Source organism: Macrosteles quadrilineatus, unplaced genomic scaffold (genome assembly GCF_028750875.1).
Source record: "Macrosteles quadrilineatus isolate MER2022 unplaced genomic scaffold, UCM_ALF_1.0 Scaffold_4__1_contigs__length_99947679, whole genome shotgun sequence".
In the NCBI taxonomy this organism is placed as follows: domain Eukaryota; kingdom Metazoa; phylum Arthropoda; class Insecta; order Hemiptera; family Cicadellidae; genus Macrosteles; species Macrosteles quadrilineatus.
The window spans coordinates 80,955,776-80,979,848 of record NW_026542597.1 but is presented as its reverse complement, the minus strand read 5'-3'; the positions used below and the strand labels follow the sequence as shown (position 1 = coordinate 80,979,848).

General features: G+C 35.7%; 2 protein-coding genes across 2 annotated transcripts in view; one reads left to right on the top strand and one right to left on the bottom strand.

The window, feature by feature from the left end:
- LOC128991696 (26S proteasome non-ATPase regulatory subunit 1-like) overlaps window positions 1-24,073 on the bottom strand; it is a 218,485-nt gene that overhangs the window by 99,321 nt on the left and 95,091 nt on the right. The gene's annotated exons all lie outside the window — the stretch shown is intronic.
- The window catches only part of LOC128991697 (dopamine D2-like receptor), a 62,123-nt gene that overhangs the window by 34,226 nt on the left and 3,824 nt on the right, over window positions 1-24,073 (top strand). Inside the window, exons 2-4 of the mRNA XM_054414795.1 lie at window positions 2,058-2,290; window positions 9,238-9,451; window positions 14,098-14,386. Coding sequence (XP_054270770.1) covers window positions 2,058-2,290; window positions 9,238-9,451; window positions 14,098-14,386 — 736 coding nt within the window. The remainder of the gene's footprint in view (window positions 1-2,057; window positions 2,291-9,237; window positions 9,452-14,097; window positions 14,387-24,073) is intronic.

Here is a 24,073-nt window from a genome sequence, read left to right as displayed (position 1 = left end):
ATGATAAAAGCAATCAAATAACATCAAAGTTCCTTTCCAAGTGAGCAAGGACAGAAAGCAGCAGGAAATCATGTTTGGACAAACTGTGTGTCTATTGACTTTGTCCGAAGCCTCCAGCCTTACCAAACAAACTCTGGCAAAATTTGAACAAATGCGCAGTCTTGTGAGAGGGTTACACGTCTTGAGTGATTTCAATAGAGTAAATTTGTGTTTTGTTATAGAGGAAATGTTAACAAAATCGAACAAAGCTTAGCTACACGTCCTTTCTTTAGATCAATCTGTTAAATGGTATTTGTAAACTAACACTTAAATCAAGTTTTTTTATGGTACAAGTTAATAAATGACATTGTTTCTCGCAAAGAAACAAATCAAACAGATTCTTTTCGATACAAAACGTAATTAAAACTCACTGGACAGTTACAAAAGAACAATTTAACAATGGTTGAATTGCCTCAAAGACCTAATCCTGCCACTTCATCGTTGATTTACATGCTCTTTCATTAAACTATAAAACATCTATTTAAAACAAATATAATGTGTTAGATCCGAACATCGTACTACCAGTGTTTCATAACTTAATATTTTTGGAGAGGTAAAACAAACCGTTACTGTAATAGACAAACATTATTCCCTACAAAGAAACAAATCAACCGAGCTCTTTTCGCTAGAAATCGTAATGAAAACTCGCAGGGCCGTTACAAAAGGACAAATTAACAATGATAGAATTGGCACAAAGACCTAATCCTGCCACTTGAACATTTGCCGCCATTGTAACCACTTTTGATGGGATACCCGCGGGAAATCATCAGTCCGATTGACAACGGTTCCACAAGAAATACCCAATTTAATACCCGACCCTTCATTAAAACTTCTTGTCCCAATATCTCAATCAAAATACTCAATAGTTTTGAGGGCAATTTTAATGCATCATTATCTCTTGATTTGTGAACAGTTTTGAATTATTTTAAATTTTAGTAAAATATAATGTAATAATGTAAACAGAAGGCTTTTGTACTACCAATTCTTATGTGACCCAAAGTGATTGAACTACTTCACTGGAAAGAATTTTGTGATTTTTATCAATATATTCAAAAGTAGATTAATGTGATTGAAAATCATTGCCTTTTAAACTCATTTAAAAATGTACTTTCCATAACTTTACAACAACATTGGGAGGTTTAAACTAATCCAACTCCTTTAAATAAAAAAATCTCTATCGTGTTTAAACTTATAAATCTTTTAATCAGGGTATCATCACTCCCCACTAAACAATAATTGCCCTTGGAAGTTTCGGCCAATCACTTTAATCTCCCACATGACACTTTGGCATCTTATCTGCATCGTACTTGTATAATCTACGTAGATTTGCCAGCCAAACAGGTCAACAAAGTCGCCACTTGGCAACCCTCCGGCGGATTACAGGGACTACAATAACACCCGACATTAGACCTCTGTTTGGACGCGTTTCAACCTGGATACTAAATCAACAGTTAAATGATAAAGCAGTTAATGCTTGTGTACATTTAGCTGAAATAATACAAGAGGGTCAAAGACAATACGAGCTTCAATAAATGTTATTGAAATATGGATTCAATGGATGGACACCCGAATCTATGTAGCTCACAATAAATTATCAGAAAGCACATATTGTGATTTTTTTAGATTGTTAGTTATTGAAAGTTTTTGTTTCAGTTAAACTCCAAAACGTTTTAGATATACTAAGCACGATACCCCTCTCAAATAATAACCTTTTAAGAACAAAAAATTCACATATAACATGTTTCTGAAACATGGATACAACACTAAAAACCCATAACAGAACAGAAGTGCATCTTGAAGAAGGTTTTCATTTATCACCACCCGATGATAGTGCAATATTTCTGAAAAGGTTGAACTTGAGTGAATCCATCATCTTCAGATGAAAAACATTTCAGAAAAGCTTTATTACTCAAGTTGTTCCAAAGAAGTATTTCAGCAACGATAGTGTTTTCATAACTTCATACATATTCGCGTTTCATTATTGCGGTCCTGGTACTACAACATGCACGTTGTTGCAGGTTTCTTCCCGCTGCCGCCCGTCTACTGCCTCGCCTGGATCTGTCTGGACGTGTTGTTCTGCACGGCCAGCATCATGCACCTCTGTACCATCAGCGTGGACCGCTACCTCAGTCTCCGCTATCCCATGAAGTTCGGCCGCAACAAGACCCGACGAAGAGTCACACTCAAGATCGTCTTCGTCTGGCTCTTGTCCATAGCCATGAGCTTACCCCTGTGCCTCATGTATTCTCAGGTAATGTTTCGTTTGCCTATAATGTATATCAACTTAAAGTATTGACTTATGATACGTTTTTCAACCAAATTTATCAAAAACATTTCATACTCTATCGGTCGTGTTACAACTGAAGTCGTACGTACAGAATGTCCCTATAGACAGTTTCCTATTTTACAGCATTTAGGGAAAGCAGAACCATTACTGGTAACAAGTTAAATAAAAGTATGAATTGTATCTTTTGAGTGAACCATTCTAAAGCCGACGAAATGTCTTTATATACACCGTTTTCGTAAAAAATACACTGGATACTAAATACAGTACATATATTTACCCAAACATACATATATGTATCAATCGACTTATTATTATTACCCACGTATTAAATCGAAAATTTGTATTTAAAAGATATTACCATTATGATGATTGCATAAATTATCCCCATATAAGCGAGATATTAATTATTCAATTCCACACACATCGAAACAGCCACACAGAATATAAATAATGCAACGTTGAACAGCACAAAAGGACGGATTGGAGGGCAGGGAACCGCTGCAGTTATAACAAGGTTTTCACAAAAACTAACAATGCAGTAGGGTTGATAAAGAGGGATGAATACATTTTGTAGTTTCGGTTTATTATCGGAGCGACAAAACATTGACGATCACTGACATTGCTGTTTTAATTTTCCTGCGACCATCCATTATATTTCTACCACTGAACTCCCGATTTGTAAATATTTTCAGACGTGAAAAGCGTTTCACATCAACAAAAACCTAAATATTCAAACTTAGACTAACCGTATCCATTACCGGATTGGTACATTATTGTTAGTTCCTCGTAATCCGGACATAACGTAATATCGAGACAAATAATCGCATTAGCGTCGACGTAGATTGATGACATCGAGATATCAATCATGCAGACCTCATTGGCGCGCTGGCGGTTGATTATGGCGGGAACTTTGTTCTGACAACAACCGTTGTAACGCTCGGGTTTAATTACATGAGTGTACATAAACGTGTTTTGCCCTTCCCTAATACTACACATGTGTGTGTGTGTGTGTTTGAAAAGTATTTAAATCACATGATAACGATTTAGTCAACAAGATAACCAATCCACAAACGCAGGTCAACACTTCAATCGGAGTACATAGAAAAATCTCAGAAAAAACTGCCTACCCCTAATTTGAGCGCATTTTCACCTAAACCCAAGTCAATGAAGCGAAAACTGGGCAAACCTGCGAAAAGTCGTCAGTAACGCCCGCCAATACCGAAGTACACGGCGATAAGTGAGTCCAATCTAAATGCAAATCGAGGACCGGTAACGTAAGAGCGAAGTGACTTCAAAGTGGAAAACATCACTGCAATGTTGGCACCAGGTATTGACACAGTGTCCGGCACCCCTCATTGCCCACCGCCACTGTTTAGTCCGGTTCAATCCAATCACCAATGAATCAATCCGTGTCGCACAATTTATATATATTTTACATATGTCTATATGTGCCAAATATATTGTGTATATACACGCTACAGAGGTATTAGCAGTGCCCGACACCCCACCCAATGTGTAGTCATCCGGCTAAATTCAATCATCAATGAATCACACGTTGTCATGCTATGTCACCGAGCACCGGACATCATACTTTACATCATATGACGGACCCGCTTGTTATGGGAAATGACGGATTTATACAACTTTCAAACTGAATTGGCTACTCGATCACAAACTGTGATGTAACGCTCTGAAGTTAAATTGAGATCTGCTGTAGTCAGATAGACAACAATAATAGAGTTAATACTCACGGGTCAAAAAAAGTTTTCAAAATTTTAGTTTAGGTTTTGTATTTACGTACTTACCGTTACAGGATAGAAAGAGAGTGCTTACCTCTTTATTCTGTGGTATTATTTAATCACAAATTGTAAATAAAACTATAACAGTCGAAAATTAAAATGATCGAGGTTGACCACATTGAGGCTTCAAATCTTAACTAAAATGCAACAGAGACTTTTATTTTCATAATTCCATCAGTTTGCAATGATAATTTATGTATATTAGCATTCGTACAAAAATCACTTGATTGGCCCAGCTACAAAGACCATGATATGTTTTGCCCCCAACTTGGTCACAGCTGTTTCCAATGGGATTGCTTCTATTTACTCGCAGCTTTATCAACTAAGTTTCCCAAGTCGGGGCCAAACACGACAAAGCCTACGTTTTCCATCTTGAGATTGCATCACGTTTGCAATATGGCGCGTTCTGCTATTAGGATTTCACAATAATGCCACGAACACGATATTAGAAAATAATAAATAACATTAACTAGGTTTATTTTTAAAATGGGTCAGATTTATCAATAAAGTTCAACATCTTTTATTTAGGAATTTTTTTGTTTAAAGATATTTATTACTATACCAACAGAATATAGCATTGAAATTCGATTTTCTGTAATAATAATAATCTAAATATATAAAAGGCAAAGCCCTCACTGACTCACTCACTCACTCATCACTAATTCTCCCACTTTCCATTAACCTAGGAAGCTGAAATTCGGTACACCGATTCTTTGGGCATTAAATAAGAAAACTAAGTAGTTTTTATTCTGATCGGGCTTTCGGGCTCCGCCCCAGTGGCTCTGGAGTTTCCCATGTTAACCTTATGAATTTTCATATTTAAAAGGAATTACAGAATCTTAACAGTTGTTTCAATTAAACATGTTGGTTCTGTTCTATGATTTTCAATAGCATTAAAGTTACAAGGATTACCAACAGGGCGCAGCATTATTATTTTTTTATTTTTTATTTATGACAACACCTAATTTGCAACCAAAAGGTGAGTGAGCGTAGCGAACGAGCTTCAACCTAGAGACGAGTTAGCGTAGCGAACGAGCTAATCTGATGGCAAGTGAGCGCAGCGAACGAGCTCCAACCTAGAGGTGAGTGAGCGTAGCGAACAAACTTCAACCAGGACGTGATTGAGCCATGCGAATACTTATGAAGTTAAACGGGGCAAAGCCCGCGGGTACAGCTAGTTATGACATAAAGCTACAACTTCTTTATATATTTTGCGACAAGGTAGCTGCAGCCAGGAAAATTCTAATGTCGTAAAACGTACAGTAACATCGTCTAACCTCTCAAGTCTACTTCAAAGCATATAATTGGCAATATCCAACAATATATCAAAGAACTCCTCTACTTCCACAGCACTCTTCTTCTACTACTTTCTTTGATCACTCTTCTTCCCACTCAGGGAAAGCTTTCATAAGGTTATCTTTACTGGGTACTTTCTATCCTTTGCTTGTTGCACTTACTTAGATAAAGGACTAAACATTAGAAATAATAGCTATGGTAAATTAAATGTGTTATCTTACAAGCCAGATTTCACTTTCGACAACACAAAGAAAATTATAAAATATAAATAGTCTTTAAACTAAGCAAAACTTAAACAGCACTAAAATCTTTTGCTATAAAAAAAAACTAGAAAATATAACCGTTACCCAATTTTGCTATGAATGTAAATTAAGGAGGTAGAGAAGAAACTGTGTTTGAATATATTCTAACCCTTAACCAGTAGATTTTGTAATAATGAAAAGTAACCCGGAGTTTGCGGCGGGGACGAGGGTGGTTAGGGGATGGGGATTATCCAATCGGCAATCATACTAGTGGACAATTCCAACTTCATTCACTATACAACATCCAATAATAATATCCGACATAAATAGTTCATGTTTCCCATGTATGATGCATTTCCCATAGAGCATAACTGTGTTTCCATTTGTCGAAGTTGTGTTGTATCCAAATTGTGTGCAAATAAGATAATTTCATTGTTACCTCCCCTTTCTCTATCCATACATGTTTTGCTCTATTACTCAATATTTTTTCCAAAAAATTCCTATATTCAGTTTATGGCCACAAGAAACTGTATTTTAAAATTCTAGGTATATCTTTGAACTAACTTCGAGTAGCTTATGATCTATTTGTTTATCCAAACTTAAGGTTTTGCCATTAAAGAGACACATGAAATGAAATTTATTTTGGGCTCAATGATCAATGTTTGCCTTCAGCTTCAATTCTTCGACACACAATCTTAGCATTTTCTCCTACATCATTTTCCATATTTCTTTGCAAAAACTGTTTCCATCCCTTTCAACAACCTTAAACATTTTTCGTTGTTAATTATTTACTAACTTTTCTCTTCCCGATAGCGAATGCTTGAATTCCAGCCTAATGAGAATGAGACCCAAAAAAAGCTGAAATAAATTAAACAGCCAAGGTGTTTAAACAGTGGCATTTAACTTATCTTTCTATGAATATTTAGGCATTACTTTCAACATGGTACGTTCTTAAAAAGCATTGAACAAATTAAGTCGAAATTTCGTAATGTATTGTTATTTTCACTCACCAACTATTTCTGCCACCAGACTCTAATTATTATTCTTTCGCATACCTGAAAAAATTAGATTTATTAGAGCACAAGTAAAACGCAAACTAACTTAATTAAATCAAAAACTTAACTCATAATATCTGTGATTACAAAAGAACTAAGTTACATTCAGTAGCAAGATAGATTTCTCTATTCTCTAATACAGGGCCACGGCGTTGGTGAGTTATTGAATAATGCGGAATTATAGACGTTGCAAGAAGCGGCAACGTCGCACCGGCCGGCAAAGAAGCTCCTTTATGAATTGGTGCAAAGGCTGTTTCGGTAGGCCTTGACTGCGGCGTTGCCACTTTTACCTCACCGCGGCCTTGTATTAGAGGAGGTCATTGTAGCATGGATCTAAATTAACTTACTATTAAAAAACTGGACAATTATTCTACAAAGTACAATTTGTGGCGTAAAGAATCTTCATATACAACACATTTCCATAAATTTAACACCTAAATGTGTCTATTTCAAGAGGTGTGTAAGACACAAGATCAGTAACTTGTTAACCACAGCGGCTCGACAATTAAAACTTAACGCTCTGTCAAACTTTGCTAACTTGGCGTCTATTTGCATACAAACAACAGAAATTAACAAGTTTCTTCCGTAAGCCATATATCAAGACTGACTGACGCCTACGTTTCTAACCGTGTTGGGAACAATTGCAAGTCGTAACCTTCTTAGTGGCAGCATCTCTCCTTCCACTGTGGTAAAGCAAAGTTATGAACGTTGTGTGAAGGTTTGTTTCAGTTAAAATTTCTAGTCTTTGTTTAGTTACTTGTTTACGTTATGTAATAATGTATAAAATTGTAAAAATGTATCGTTTCGTTGATCGGATCGAATTGCGGTATAGCAACTTATGTGATTTGCCCAATGAAATAAATTGTAGTTACTTCCTCCGCTTACTTTTTATTTGCAATATTATTTTTATTTTTATTTTAATGGTTTTTGACAAGCTAACGGGAGAAGGTATGTATCAGATCGCTGACGCAGATTTTCTTTTTGTTTCAAAATGTTAGCGCAAGTATGGAAATAATAAATATGTATCAATATTTGAGGTAGATTTTATATAGTCCATGTGTCGATATACATATATATTTCGCCAATGCAACTTGACTGAGTGCGGTGGATATGTTATGCATTCACAACGCATCGTAATTGGCAATATTTGATTAAAACCCTAAATAAGTCGTTTAAATCTAAAAATGGGGTAGATTACGCTGATGAATAAAGTAATGAAGGTTGTAAGTAATGTTTTGTAAACACTTGATGAGAAAACGTTTACGACTTGTAAAAACGCCATGGCCAGAGAAATGCAGAGTTGAAAATTGCTAAGCTAGATGAATGAGGTTCGTTTTTCCATCCACTTTTCTGCACTCTTTCAACCCAGCCTTCTTACAACACCCACTAATTCTTTGAGCAAACTTTTAATAAGTCCGAACTTGTAAATTACGTCGACGCTTTATGCAAAGTTCTTCTTTCGTAATTTGTATTGCTTCGTTTGGATTTCGGTTTTTAAATACAGGTTGCAACACCGTTAAATGTTTACATAGAGCTCGGTTTTTTTTTACTCTTAGAAAAATAAAATATTTCGATCTCACTTATGGCTTAGTTGTCGTAATACAATTTGGCTGTCATCTAATATTTGCTTCGCCAAATAAGATAATTTATCAACTGTAGTGTTTAAGTACTTACTTTTAATATTTTTGTTTAGAGTTGAGGTCATGTTGTATAAATGTCAGCAAATTTAAATTTATATCTATTAAAATATACAGACACTTGCCGTTAATTCACTACCACAATATAATCCGTATTGTTAATCTTGTTTTGTTGGTTACTCATCACATAAATAAAATTATACACAATTTCCTAAAAAAATTATGTGATGAGTAACCAACAAAACAAGATTAACAATGATAATGCCACGAAAAAACATACCGGAATGAAATAATCCGTATTTTAATTTAAATTTAAGTTGTGTCTTGGGTCAAACCCAACTTAACCCGGTCCAGCCCAAATTAACATAGTTCTAAAAGGGGTTATAGATAATAATGACATTTCAACTTGAAAAACATAGTGGTAGTAAACTGACGAAAAAGGTCAAAAATATAATAATTATTGTTGGAAGGATCGTGTGAAATAAAATCACCCGTAGTTTAATTCAGGATCTTTGTAATTTTGGAAACTCAAATTTTTTCAGAAAATACAATACAACGAATGCATATCAAATGGTCGGAATATAAACTGTTTTTCAAAGTAAATGAAAAACTAGAAAAATACCTACTTAGTTTGAACTCTACATCGAAAATTTTAAACTGATTGATTATAATGTAAATAATTGTCCGTATGAGTACAGTATTGGGAATCAACGTTTCGATTTTATAATTCTATTTTATTACCGATTCTACGTAAAATATAAACCTTTTGCTCCCGTATTCCTGAAATATCACGCTAAAATTAGGAACTTTTATCTTCAAATTGTTATTTATTCAAATGTCGATGATTTAATTGTAATTTAATTGCTCTGTTGACCTTTCCAGGACTACAACTCCGTGCTAGTGGACGGCATGTGTCAAATCCCAGACCCCTTGTACAAGCTGATCGGTTCCATCATCAGTTTCTACATACCGCTGGTGGTGATGCTGCTCACCTACGCTCTGACGGTGCGGCTATTAGCGGTACAGGAACACAATCTAGGAGGCTGCGGCGGCAACAGCTGGTCCAGCGGGTGGCTGGGAGGACCACAACCAACTGGTGAGTTATTAATTTAATTTTAACTGTTACCAATGCTGTGCTTTAGTATTTTATTTTCATATATACCGCGTATAACGAGTTTGGGTCGTGTTCAGCGTTAAAATATGTGTTATGAACGAAATGGACATTTTAAAGTAAATATTTAAATATGTAGTAATTATTATTGGTCCTTGAGCCGGATAAAACTGTGGGTAATTCAATTGAGATTGTTAGTACTGTAATTTGGGTGTATTAAGTTAACCCTTCACGGACGGGTGACGGATATATCTGCCTACGTCTTTGGCAATAAAGGACGGGTGGCAGATATATCCGCATATGGTGTTTGATGTTCCGGACGGGAAGCGGATATAGCGGATAAACGAAATGGGGAATGTTGGCGAGGTGTTACTTTCTGAAGTTAAATTGAATACTCCTAAGTTCCTAAAATTGAGAGGCTGCTGGGCGGACCCCATTAAGTTCGTTTATAATCGTAGAATGTCGAAACTGTGGCTGCAAAATACAAAACAAACTCACAACAATGACTTATGTTTTTTAATCTGTTGCAGTTAAAACAATTTTTAAATAAAACCGGGCTAGTTACTTTCCTTTGGCGTCTTTGAAATTTTGAGCTTAACAAACTGCTCTTGGCAACGACAGCATTAAAATATTGTGCATGGAAATTGTTCTTAAAAAAATTGTAGTCATACATTTGCTACTTAAAGTCAGACAAATCCATACATATGAAGTTAATACATTGTGAAATGTTATAATAAACTGACTAAATTTGTAAAACAGATGTGGTTTCAAACCCACTGCAAAGTACATAAACAAATCGACTGCGTACAAATGAATAATCCTCAAATATAATGCAGATCCGTTGCCAAAGCGGTTTAAAAATTACAAAAGCATAACCATGTCCAACCTACACGGATAAATAAATGTAAACATGTTCGATGCGTTCAACGTGTTCATTCAGTTTGTTGAACAAGCCGACCGAACAAATAAACCAATCCGACGATCCCTGGCAATGGGGAAATTTAACGATTTATAACAACTCCATTTAAATTGGTCATTTAGAGGGTAAAATTTAATTGCTTCTTACCAAGTGTCACCAAAACTTAAAATTGGTTCACAAGTGTCACAAACCCCAGTGGTATTTGCGTGCCTGTTTATCACAATGTTTACAAATAGCATGTAATCAGTTTTACGAAATGATCTTTACCATTCGCACCCAGATAGGGTGGAACTCGACATTTCCCGCGACACACCCCTCATCCACCTAGGGGAAGGTCAGTACTTGACATATGTTGACATTTCCCCACCCTTCCGGTCACTCCTGAGCCCCCTTGCCACTTCAACCCCCCCCCTTTCTACCCCCTCTCTATTTTACCCTCGCTGACCTGTTTACCCACTGTTCGATTTCCAATTTTCTCCAATAACTATCGGCTTGAGTTATTGAACAATTAATTGCTATAATTTTCTATCGATAAAATAAATCTAAAATCAAATTTTAACATGTACTTTTGTGAAATGTGTACTGACACCTTTCTAGTTTCGTTGTAATCCACGGCATATTTGAGCAACGGCGTCTTCAAAACCTGCTGATGATTTAGGAAGAGCTACTGATTTAGTTTCAACAATGCATACGAAAATAATATTTAATTTATTGACTATTAATTGTAAAGCGATGATTATACTTTATTAATAAAAAACTGTCAATACTGGAACAGGTATATATTTTAGTAACAACTACTATGTTTATGTTAATGTATGAATTTTTATGTTGGAGATTCCCTTCAATCATAACGCGACACGGACTTATATATTTCAACGTTAACATTCAATTTTAACCTGACTTGATTAATTTCTAACAACCCCTATTTATGGACTAACAAAGCAATAACAACCCCTAAATCCCAATTCCAGACTATATATATCGAGTTAATCTCCTAAGTAGACCAGTTAACAAAACTTGACATTGAGCGGGCACCACCAGTAAAGTTGGCATCTACGTTTCACTTGGCAAATCTCGTAATGTTTTCAAGAGGCAATTAATTAAAGGTTTAATTAATTCCCAGTAACTCGCCGCCGACAAAACTACAGGCACAATTTAACTTGCTAACGTTGTTGTACATTTTAATTAAACTACACAGAAGTCTCTACCATCATTCTTGGCGTTTTGCATCTCTCACTCTTTCTCTCGCCCTATAAAACATAACTCCTCTTTCCCCAAAGGCACGATTGTTTCCTTTTGCGGGTTTGCGGCTAATTTATTTCACCCTCAACGAGGAGGGTGTGGCTTTTGGATCATCCTTTATTGTTTCGTTACATTCAGGATCATAACTGAATGGTGTTCAATAGTTATATTTATTAAAGGACACGAACAATTAACAATAACTAAGTATGATAAGGAATTGGATAAAATTAAGCTACAGTAAATATGGGGAAGTAACTGTACAAATTACTTGTTCTCAGAAGTATGTTGGATACAAAATACGTTTACGACTGCTGATATTGTACTGTAACTAACTTAAATATGCATTACAATCTCAAATAAGTAATACTGTTTTACACAATTTTAATAGTAGGTATGCCAACAATTTCAAACGAAGATTTAATTGTAGTCATTTTAAGCCTAACATTCTCCTAATTTACCTAACCGAACCTTGCAAAATAAATATTACTTCTGAAGAATACCAATCAGTTTATTGGCGGAAAACAGAATAATCGCTACGTAAAATATATTAAAATGAAATGTTCTATTCAAAAAATCGTCTTCGAGTCCCATTTCCTCTCTATAGCACATTCCCCAGCAGTGTTAGACCGCGCTGTCACTTTGTCCACAAGACGTCCACGATCACAGAACCCAGACCGCATTTAACGAGTCATTAGACAGTGACAAGGGGTTGCGGTTGGGGTGGGGGGAGATGGCGAGTGGTGGGGGAAGTTGATAAATGAACCAGAGTCATCTGATTGGCCGGCGTACGGCAACCTTCCGCTGAAACATCTTTGACACTGACTAATATCACCACTTCCGTTCCGTACATTTGCTTCCAAAAAACCTCCCATGGATGTGAAAATTCCTAAAGAAAATGTTATGTTTATTTTTGATAAGCTGTTTATTTATGAATTTTATGGAAATTATGACAAATGTCATTTACAAAATATTACTGTAAAAATATTCGTTTGCTTTGATTCGTGTTGCTTAGGTGTTACCAATATTTTAACTAAATATTTTATTTTGGCATTTTCTTCATGTAAAAATTACGAATTTCAAAACTAAACTTTATAAATAAAACTCTAAAACACCTCTAAACGTCTTACTAAGACATACACTACAAAAAACGTTTTAAATATTTTAACAATCATATAGAATAGGCCACATTATTAAAATTTATATTTTATACGAAAATGATAATTTTAATAAATTTTTGCAGTAGTTATGACAGTAAGTATCTTAAATACATTATCAGTAAAAAGGTGACTCTATAGTTTTTGTTTTTTAACTATTCCAATATAATACCGACAATGTACATAAGTAATGTATTTATTTAAGGAAAAATTCTAACAGACCTTTTTAGTACTACTAATTCATGTGTAATACATTTAATATCTGCATAAAAGGGTTAACCATGTTAAATTAAAAGATTAACACCACTACTATAAATACAAAATCACACTGTATTGAATAACAAAATGTCACGTGTAAAATCACTTAATCAGAGGAGCATGACTATGACACGGGCTCGATCGCAGTTCATTACAAGATTAGATGCACGCCACGATATATCCATCTCTCACAGTCAATAATGTGCGATGCATGAATGAAACGCCATCAAATCATCCCGCCAACCCGACCAAGAGATTGTCCAATCGCGCCGGTTCACCAGCTTTCAATCACTTTCTTGCTATTTCCAAATTTAACGCAGATAAAATATATTTCACTGGTGTTTATTTTGGATGGATATGTGTTCACTAATGTTTGAGAAGGATTAATAAAATTATTTTCTCACAAATTTATTGTATGACCTAAGTTGAGAGGTAAACGTATTTTTTATTTACTAACAGAGTCAATACAAAGTCAACTTGATAAACGACTAAGCTTGAATATTTTGAATATGGTATTTACTACGGATTTCACTATTTTGACATTAAATCTTGGCAAAAAAACAAAAATACCAACGTCAACCTGCCACAATATGCAACGACCGTAGCACAATATGTATATATGTTGGCAAACAATTTACAATTGAAAATTTGAATTAAACAATTTTTGTTTCTAATGTATCGACAAGGTGGACAATAAATTCTACATGCTTTATTAGGTGCTTTAAATGACATCGTAAGGCCTCAATTATCTTACACTAACGGCGAGTACTACAAGCGGCTGGGAAACGGAGATTAGATACTGAGTAAGTTACCGCCTGACTGGTGGCTACGGCTACCTTGACTTGGTCAGTGGTGGGGGAACTACTGCGCCAATGGCGAGCCGTGGTCACAAGGTCACTCCCCACTCCTTATGCTAGCGGCTATGTGCTGTGTATGCCTACTATCCAAGTACCAAGCGACCGTTGACACTTCAACAGTTTTTTAGTGTACTTAAAGGGAGAATATTACGTAAGTTAGTACATTTGAGGTTAAGATGATAATTCTAAATTTTTCCACAGGTATGGAGCGGAGATGCACATGGCGTCGCCTGTTGACGGGCAAGTCGCCTCACACGTCGCACAGCACGCCCCCGCACCTCGCCCAGACACACATCCATGCACAACACGCGCACCACTCGTCCACGGACACGGATCTCACCACGCTGGACACACACGACCTGTGGCTGCAGGACACGGAACCGGCGCCCTCCACCATGTCCGCGCTGCACCAGTTTGGCGCCGAAATGCTCAGGCTTTCCCGCGGTCTGGAGAGCGCCATGAACACGCCAATGTCACTGCCCAAACTCAAGTAAGTGATCTTAACGTAGAACTGCGCTTTGAACCCAAGGGGTTGTAAAATTATAGTCGCAATAGCAAAACTGTGATTTGGTTTCCAATCGAAAGTATCTAGTAACGTCACAGTCATTCCTTTGAGTTTCTCAAGTCTAAATTTAGCATCGTGCTAACTGTGGTGCAAAGTAATAATTTTAAATCGTTATTACTGGTTAACGAATGAGCTTAAGTTGATTTCAGTCGCGACTTATGGTGGTGCTAAGAGTACTGTAATACTAACTTGATTATCCACTATTTGGACCGAAATAAAGAAAAAAAATTTAATATACAAAAAATATTCGAAAGTTTGTTTCTTTGCTATTAAAACCATTACAAATCTGTAGTCAAAAATTAATCAGACCCTGATTGATAATGTGGTTGCATGGTTGCATGGCTAACGGCAATAACAGAAATGTAACGACGCCGCGGTAGATAACGCCAACATAAACCGCGGGTGATGGAACGAGAAACGGCGAGACACAGATTAGACGGTTAACAACCGACAGAGCTCACAACCTGTCAACGAGACAATGTATCTGACACATCACAAATCACCACAGTTAAAAGTGACAAGTGATACATGAACAGCTGTAATGTGACGACTGTACAGACACTGACAGGCGCTGCGTTCATCACAGCCTGTCAACGAGACGATGTATCTGACACGTCACAAATCACCACAGTTACAAGTGACAAGTGATACACGAACAGTTGTAATGTGGTGACTGTACCGATAATGACAGGCGCTGCGTTCATCACAGCCTGTCAACGAGACGATGTATCTGACACGTCACAAATCACCACAGTTACAAGTGACAAGTGATACATGAACATCTGTGTGACGACTGTACAGACACTGACAGGCACTGCGTTCATCACAACCTGTCAACGAGACGATGTATATGACACATCACAAATCACCACAGTTACAAGTGACAAGTGATACATGAACAGTTGTAATGTGACGACTGTACATTCACTGACAGGCGCTGCGTTCATCACAACCTGTCAACGAGAATGTATCTGACACATCACAAATCACCACAGTTACAAGTGACAAGTGATACATGAACAGCTGTAATGTGGTGACTGTACATTCACTGACAGGCGCTGCGTTGTAATGCCACGACTGTACCGATAATGACAGGCACTGCGTTCATCACAACCTGTCAACGAGACGATATCCCTTGCGTCACATCACAAATCACTTCAATTACAAGTGACAAATGAACAGCTATAATGTGACGACTGAATAGAGACGACAGTTAAACGCTAAATTATGCATTTCTTGTCACCAATCAATCTAAGTATACGTTTATTTCGCAGACATCCTCTGAGCGAGTGAGCGAAACTAAATTCTTCCATACGAGGTCCTTCATTATTTACAAAAAATATAATTGTATAATATTTTAAGTAATTTTTCGTTTTACGATTTTATCTTTTTATTCCAAACAATGATTTGTTTTCCTGTACAGCAACACTACTACACACCAATTATCCCTCTAGAATCCTGATACACAATGGTCCGCCACTAAACAGCAGTTTCATTAGCTCACTCGACACAAGCCGAGCACCTACTACAAGTCATAAACAACCCCATCAATCGCGGAAAGGAAATTAACATCGAGATTGCCTCTTTCAGTCCAGCATCGATCGCTGAACTCTGCAACAGCGGAGTTTGCTGTTCGATAGAAAACGCAAGCTGTCGTTCAATTAAATTTAAAATACTTAAAAAGTTAATATATTTTATAACTATTACACTACACGAATAAAATCCCGTTTTGGAGGGAAAACGCGGTCAGGACGTGCATAAAGTGCGCCATAAATTATGAGTAGACGAAGTTAACGGGCTGAAATAGATTGTCGACGGGAGGTCGCTTTGTACGCTATTGTTGGCTCCAAAGTGTACACTGTCAAACATACTGTGTATTTCACACACACAAACGCTAGTCACAGTGACTCATTAAAACGTAATATGACGTTGAAACGTGATTCGCTGCTAATCGCGCGTCCTCGTTATAAAATATTTCGTTGCTCAAATGGTTTCGCCGAAACGTTTTTGAAATTTTATGCCTGGCCATTTGATCCCAGCATTCGACATTTTTAAAATCACGACACTTAATTTTTCGGAGGATTAAAAAACGTGAAGTAGTTTGGCTGTAATGTTTTAATTGTTTTGCACGTTTTGTAACCCAACATGTCATGTGGCCAGTTAAACAAAGATTTATTTTATTCCTTCAACTAAAGAAATGTTTTTTTTTATTAAATCCAAATTATAATTAACATTCTCTCTGGGCCGTATTTGTGTGTTTAAGCTTTGAAAAAAGTGCTTAAAAATAAAAAGGAACCTTTTCCCCAAGACTATCACTATGTTTTCAACGCTGAAATAATGTTATGACTATCTACGAGGTTAGTTTAGGTTAAGTCAGAACAGATGCATAACCTAAATCTTCGATTGAATTGTTACATAGTGTTAAAAAGTCATAATACTTATTGCTTATTAATTACTTATTGGGGAAAAGTCAGTTTTAAATTTGGCAAACAATTCAAATCATAATCATCTCAAAGAGTGTAGTGTTCTCACAAGTTTTATTATTCAAAGCCACATTTATTTCACCCGATAAAAAAGTGAAACAACAAAAGTGTCTTAGACTGAAATGAAACGGAAAATGGAAACTCCTGATTGGAGTTCTAGTGAAGTTGAGAAAGAATGTTTTCGGCGTGAAAGAACAATGACACAGGTCTTGCCATTCCATTATTACATTCCTCGCCAAGTTCTCGTCCGAAATTACCGTCAGCCTCTGTTCTCGTCTCCTGTTTTCATTATCTTTCGTAATCGTAAGAATTAGACAGCATCATACCTACGAGTCATCGTTAGTCATAAGTAGTAAAAGTGTATTTTTATGGAAAAACAAGTTTCAAAGACGATTAAATTTATCATAATAGTAGGGGCATATATATTTTAACTACATTTCCAAAAGATAGATCTAAATGGTCAAATTGATAAACCCATACGTATTTGTATGGCACTAGGAAGGTTTATCAGCTTCTAAAGACAATGACTAACACCACAACTGACTTGAGACACCACAACTAATAAAAATGTCAGAACCATTTGCAAACCCGTCGGTTTTGGGTGTTACAAAACCAAATCAAGCTATCTAACTGGATCGCAGAGAAGAGATAGAAGCTTAAGAGAAGAGATAAAAAGGTAATACCCTAAGAGAGCAGTCGTTGATTGCACAAAGCACCGTTTAAGTTAACCAGATACAATGACAGTTTTAGTCATGAATTGGTTGTTTTAGTTAGGTTCAGGTATCTTCGTGCCGGAGTCCTTAAGTGACTTATCCATAAGTAGTCTTCACCTTAATTTCTAGGTGTTGCACAAGGCTGCATAGGTGAAAATCGGTTTACTTCAGTCAAATACTTATGGGGAGCTGCATTACATCCGCATTTTTGGTTGGATCGTAGATTAACAATTTTTCTTTAATAATGGTTAATGATGAACTTATATTCCGTTGAAAATTGATGTCAAAAATAAAGTAACATGTTTTATCAGATGAAAATATGTTCTCAAGGGCCGATTTTTATGACAATTCTTATCGATGACCCCTGGTGAAATATTCTAAATCATTCACAGCCCATTTTTCAGAACAGAAACAGATCAGTGTTTCATTATAAATACATTTATTACCAAAACCCCATGATAATTGGACCATATAAACAACTTTAGTTAATTAATATGGAAAACTAGAAAATCTTGAACCGCCTTTTGTTCAAAACAATTCTAAACCAGTGAGTGTGAAAGCGATATGCCAACTTGTAACATAACCAGGGTTGACGTGGTTTATTGGAGGGTAACGATGACTCAAAGCTATCGTTTACGATTGCTGAGCAACGAGCAAGTCACATCGTGTTACTTGTCACGGCATGACTTAGCACTTGAAATATTGATATTAATGTGCGTTTTGTGACAAACGATGGGGTGTAAATAATATCTGCAACCAATAGTGATTTTCCTTGACACAAAAGGTGCCTGCTACTTATAAACTGCTAGTAGTTCCTCGTTAACATATAGTTGCCTTATCAATACTATGATGATTTTTTTACTACTCAAATGTAAACATTTCTAGGCTCTATGCTGTAGTGTAAATAAACTAAGTTGGTATTTTTCCTTCGCCAATGAGCTAAAAACTTTCTATCTGCTTCTGAATTCACCAAACCGAGACATTTATCGTCACGTTGCTGAAATCTTGATAATTGGGTATTATTTAAGCACTCCGTCGACATAGAGTTCTTACCCCCCTTATAGATAAGATTTGTATTGTCCAGAAGTTATCAAAGTTATAAATACCCAAATAGACAGCTACAGAAGTAGTTCCAACACTATCCCATTGTCTCCAACTCTATTCCAACAACAGTTTTGTGCCTATAAGAGAATTCCACTAAAACAGCAGTGTTAAAAGAAAATAAAGACACATTTCACACACTAGAAAGAAAAATAACCACGGTTTGACTAAATGGGAGGGAATAAAGGAAAGGAAATGTGCCTGGAGCAAGTCTGGGCTGGAGACGTGATATGTTAGTGTCCTTCGCAAGGTAAGAGGGGTAGACCTACTTTATCTCTGAAATCACAGGGGAAGGGGTTAAAATTTCGGAAAATATATAAAATATTGTTTCCGTCAAACATAAATCCTGACGTTTCTACATTCAAAGCACTTCTTTTTCAAATATATCTTAAAATGATGAAATTTGTAACAGGAAAGATTATTGTCTGAAATATTACACAGGAAATGTTATTTTTAGGCAGTTTGATGTAGGACTTCAAGGGAAATCGTTATAAAGGTTACAATGTTTATCTTTAGAGGAGTATTTCAATAAATGATATCCATGGCAACAACAGGAAAAACAATGGCTACCATGACAATAATGAGAAAAGCAGGGATGTTTGCTTTTTCAAATGCTTTTAATTTCAACTTTCATATAACTGGTTACTAAGATACAGTATGCATTGTAGCACGCAAGTCAAGATTTACATTTTTTATTGAACCAATAATTGTATGAAATACGTAATTTTGTGATTTTGAAACAGATTAATAACTTATTTAATTTATTCTGTGGTCCAACGCAATGGTAACACTAAAACCATTCTATTTAATCTTCATGACTATATATCTATTTTCATAAATCATTGCGAAGAACGGGTAAAACTACCAGTAAATATATACAGCAAGAGTAAAATACCGTTTCTTATTACAGATCACAAATGTTAAAGCAAACTTTACAACCAAAGTAACTTTTTTCAAATTCCACAACCACAACACTTAATTTCCTAAATATTTTAAAAACCCATATGATTAATCCGGCGTAAATTAATTCTCGGAATCCTAGTTATACAACAAACATGGATAGGATTGTTTTAGATCCCGAATTAATACTTTAATCGTTGTCACTGGATACTGCAAGTTTATTCTTTATCCTATTGTCAAATCTAAAGGTTGGTTTTGTGTGTGTTATGACCGGCAATACTTCATTTCGTTAATGTCAAGTAAATTTTTCTCTTATTAGGGTACGTTTTACAAGCTGTGCCGTATATTTGGCTTTAACACCAAAGAGAAAACAATACAATAGATATTTGGTCGTAATTCTAAAATGAATAAAATCATCAAAAAGTACGTTTCAACAAGTACGAAACATTGATTTAGGCCTACATTGAAATTATAAGATAACATCACTGTATTTACTTACCATTATACAACGTCAACAATCAATGACGTGACCATATCGATTGGACTGACTAACCGTTACCTAAACGTAAACATGTAAAATAATGACGTAGTCAAAAATTAGTTACTTAAGTGTCATATGTCGAATGAAATATTGAAAATCTGACTCGACAAAGTATTTAAACATACAATAATTGACCCAACTATTAAATATGAGTGCATCAGTATTCAGTAATTGAATTTCTTGTGTTAAAATGAGTAATAAAAAGTGCCTCGTGAATCTCTTGAAGAAGAAAAATCATGATTTCTTTCAATTTGAGAAAGTTATGTGCTGTTGAATATTTAAAAAATAATGTTCAGTAATTTCATTTCCTAAAAAGCATCTATTGTATTTACACAAAAAATACAAATGCAAAACATAAATTATTTCTAGTACTCGTACGATGACAATATAGAAAATAATGTCAATTTTTTTTTCTCTCTCTCGATGATTGAAAAAGTTTAAACACCCCCTAATACAGAGAAGAATGTGTTGGACACTACTTTGGAAAATCACATCTTGAGACATTCAATACCCTATAACCTGGCCCCAATAGCGACAGTTAAGCAAGTTTAGCTACGATCTAGAGAGAATGTTGTAATGCAAAATTAATGACTTTGAAAGCGAGTTATCCCGGACAAAGATGGCCAGATGTAATAAAGTGCTATTACCTTCGACACTTTACTACCTCAGTAAAACGCCGTTAAGCGCTTTAGTGTCTTGAAGCAATGTAGCCTGGTTGGCGCTTGCAGAAAATTGACACCATAGTAATGGTAATTGGAGAAGGTTAAAACATTTGGCGCTGTCGAATGGGGTCAGAAAATGGGTGTAAAAGATAATACAATAGTAATTTCCTAACAAAAATTTTAGGAAATTTATTTGTTATGTTTGATAAAAACGTTAAGTTTCCTGTACCTACTGCGTTATAGTAGTGGGTGTTACAGAACAAGGACTAACTCAAGAAATTGACATCAAATTCGGAGTATATGGTAACAGAAAAATTTATACTCCGTTGACGAATACAATATCTAGCGACCAATAAAAATACAATTTGCTTGAGTCCATCAAAAATTCTTATCAATTAAAAAAATACTTGTACCAAATTTATAAAGTTCTCGAGAACTAAACTCACGAAATTCCATTATTATTAAGAATACTGTTTTTGTAATTTTTGTTTATCATGGAATAAATGATGTTTGATTTGATTTGATTTGATTTATGTTCTAAAAACTGTACTTGTATACTACATTTACTCCACCACTATGCTTATATATACTTACTAAATTGTTCATTTCAGTATAACTTAAATATACTGAGATATATTGAGAACTGACGTTATGCACAAATTTGAATACACTCTTTGTCGTAATCGACCGTGAGAACAACGTCGTTGGCTGGCAAGAAGTAGTAAACACCATCGTCAAACTATCACAGTTTTCGGAGTTATGCACTGAGATTCCATTTTGACAGGTCATGCACAATCAACAACGCTGTATTTGCCAGGAATAGTTAAGTAGTATCTTCATTATTAACTGTCGTAGTTGTGCACACAGTTGTTAAATTTTCGGAGTTATGCACTGAGATTCCATATTGTCAGGAGCACTCTGTAATGCACAATCAACAACGCTGTATTTGCCAGGAATAGTAAAGTAGCAACTTCATTATTAACCGTCGTAGTTGTGCACACAGTTGTTAAATTTTCGGAGTTATGCACTGAGATTCCATATTGTCAGGAGCACTCTGTAATGCACAATCAACAACGCTGTATTTGCCAGGAATAGTAAAGTAGCAACTTCATTATTAACCGTCGTAGTTGTGCACACAGTTGTTAAATTTTCGGAGTTATGCACTGAGATTCCATATTGTCAGGAGCACTCTGTAATGCACAATCAACAACGCTGTATTTGCCAGGAATAGTAAAGTAGCAACTTCATTATTAACTGTCGTAGTTGTGCACACAGCTGTCAGGTTTTCGGAGAAGCGATCATGGCAGCAGGAAGAGTACAGTGGGAGCGTCGCATTACCACATTACGATGATGGATGCCTCCACAGCCAATCTGATTTATCGTTCCCGCCTTTTAGGATAAAATATTTACACTCTTCCCGCGCAATTCGTAGCCGCTGTACATGATATGGAGTATACCCCTAATTTAATCTCACGATTACCCATGAGAAACAAAGTTTCACACAAAACCAATATGTTGAGGTTAGGGAGTGTTTTGAAGTGTCTAATACGATTTTAATTATAATTTTAAATGGGTATAACATTTCAAATCAAAATAAGTATCGATTAAGTTTGGGTGAACATTGCAATCATCGTGGATAAAGTACGAGTATGATTCTGCAGTTAAACAACCTAGGTAGAACGACTGGAGTACGAATGTAATTTTGCAACGATTTTGTAAACTCTTTTAATTTTGCATCACGGTACTTTACTGACACGCTCAAAAACTTTGACATAAAAACACCCTTTAATCATTTTTACAACCAAGTCCGCCCTCAGGTATTTTAAGTTTCAATGGTAATTGACAAAGAAATACAATTTACTTCAAATAATCAAATGATTGCAATATAAACATTTTAAACAAAATATTCAACGAAGTAAGCGAGACTTTGAAGGAATACATCAATTCACGTTGCACATGTTTCCACAAGAATCGCCAAAACCAATCTGGACGAACCACATGTTGTGATTCCGTAAACAATAAAATGTAAAACCGGCGCAGGCAGACATCGGATATGTCCTCGTTATATGCCGTAACATAACATAACAATGCGGTAAACATGGGATGGGACGTCAGTGAGCCGCTCTGTAGTCTACAGCCTCTATTGTACTGGACCTAGGGTTGTATGGTGGAGTGGAGGTTATTTGGTGTAGAGGTTCGTTAAAATAAGGGGAAATATATAAAATGATCAAATACAATCAGAAAATGCACTGATCAAATTAAAAAATACATATCATCACTTTTGGTTGACATTAACATTCTGAAATGTGTGTAACCGTAATTGAAAACCATAAAAATCATAGCATATGTTGAATATAATTTACAGCGTAGAAAATCTTGCTCAATCCGATTTACAGCGAACGTTTCCTTGTTCAGTAATATATACAGCAGATGAATCCTTATTCGCAATACATAGCGGATATACTTAAGTTCAATACAATTTATAGCGGATGCATCCTGGTTCAATACAACTTATAACGGATGTATTCTAGGTTAATATAATTTATATCGGATGTATCCTAGTTCAATATGATTTATAGCGGATGTATCCTAGTTCACTACGATTTATAGCGGATGTATCCTTTTTCATCATAATACATAGCGGAAATATGCAAGTTCAATACAATTTATAACGGATGTATCCTAGTTCAATGTGATATATGGCGAATGTATCCTCGTTCAATATGATTATAGCGGATGTATCTTCAAAACAACGTATAGCGGATGTATCTTTATTCAATACAAACTTATAGCGGATATATCCTAGTTCAAAGAGATGTCAAACGGTTGTATCCTAGTTCAATACGATTTATAGCTTATATTATTATCCTTATTCAATAAGATATATAGCGAACGTTTCTTTGTTCAATACTATAAGTAGCAGGTGTTCAATAACAATAATCCAGACCACACCATTTTACAAACCCTCTAACGCGACGCGACTGTACTTGTAATTGATTAATTCCTCAAATTACGCATATTGCGCAAATCCATATCATCAACGTTTCATTGAACACCATACATCGCTGTATTGTAGCGTCTGTATTGTGCAATACGGCAATACAGAGTATTGCGGGTGTATTGTCGCCACAAACGTGTGCCGAGTCTTTGTTATCTTCACACCCGCTACACACAACCTCATCCTTATCACAAACTCTGCAAGCTTTGTTTCA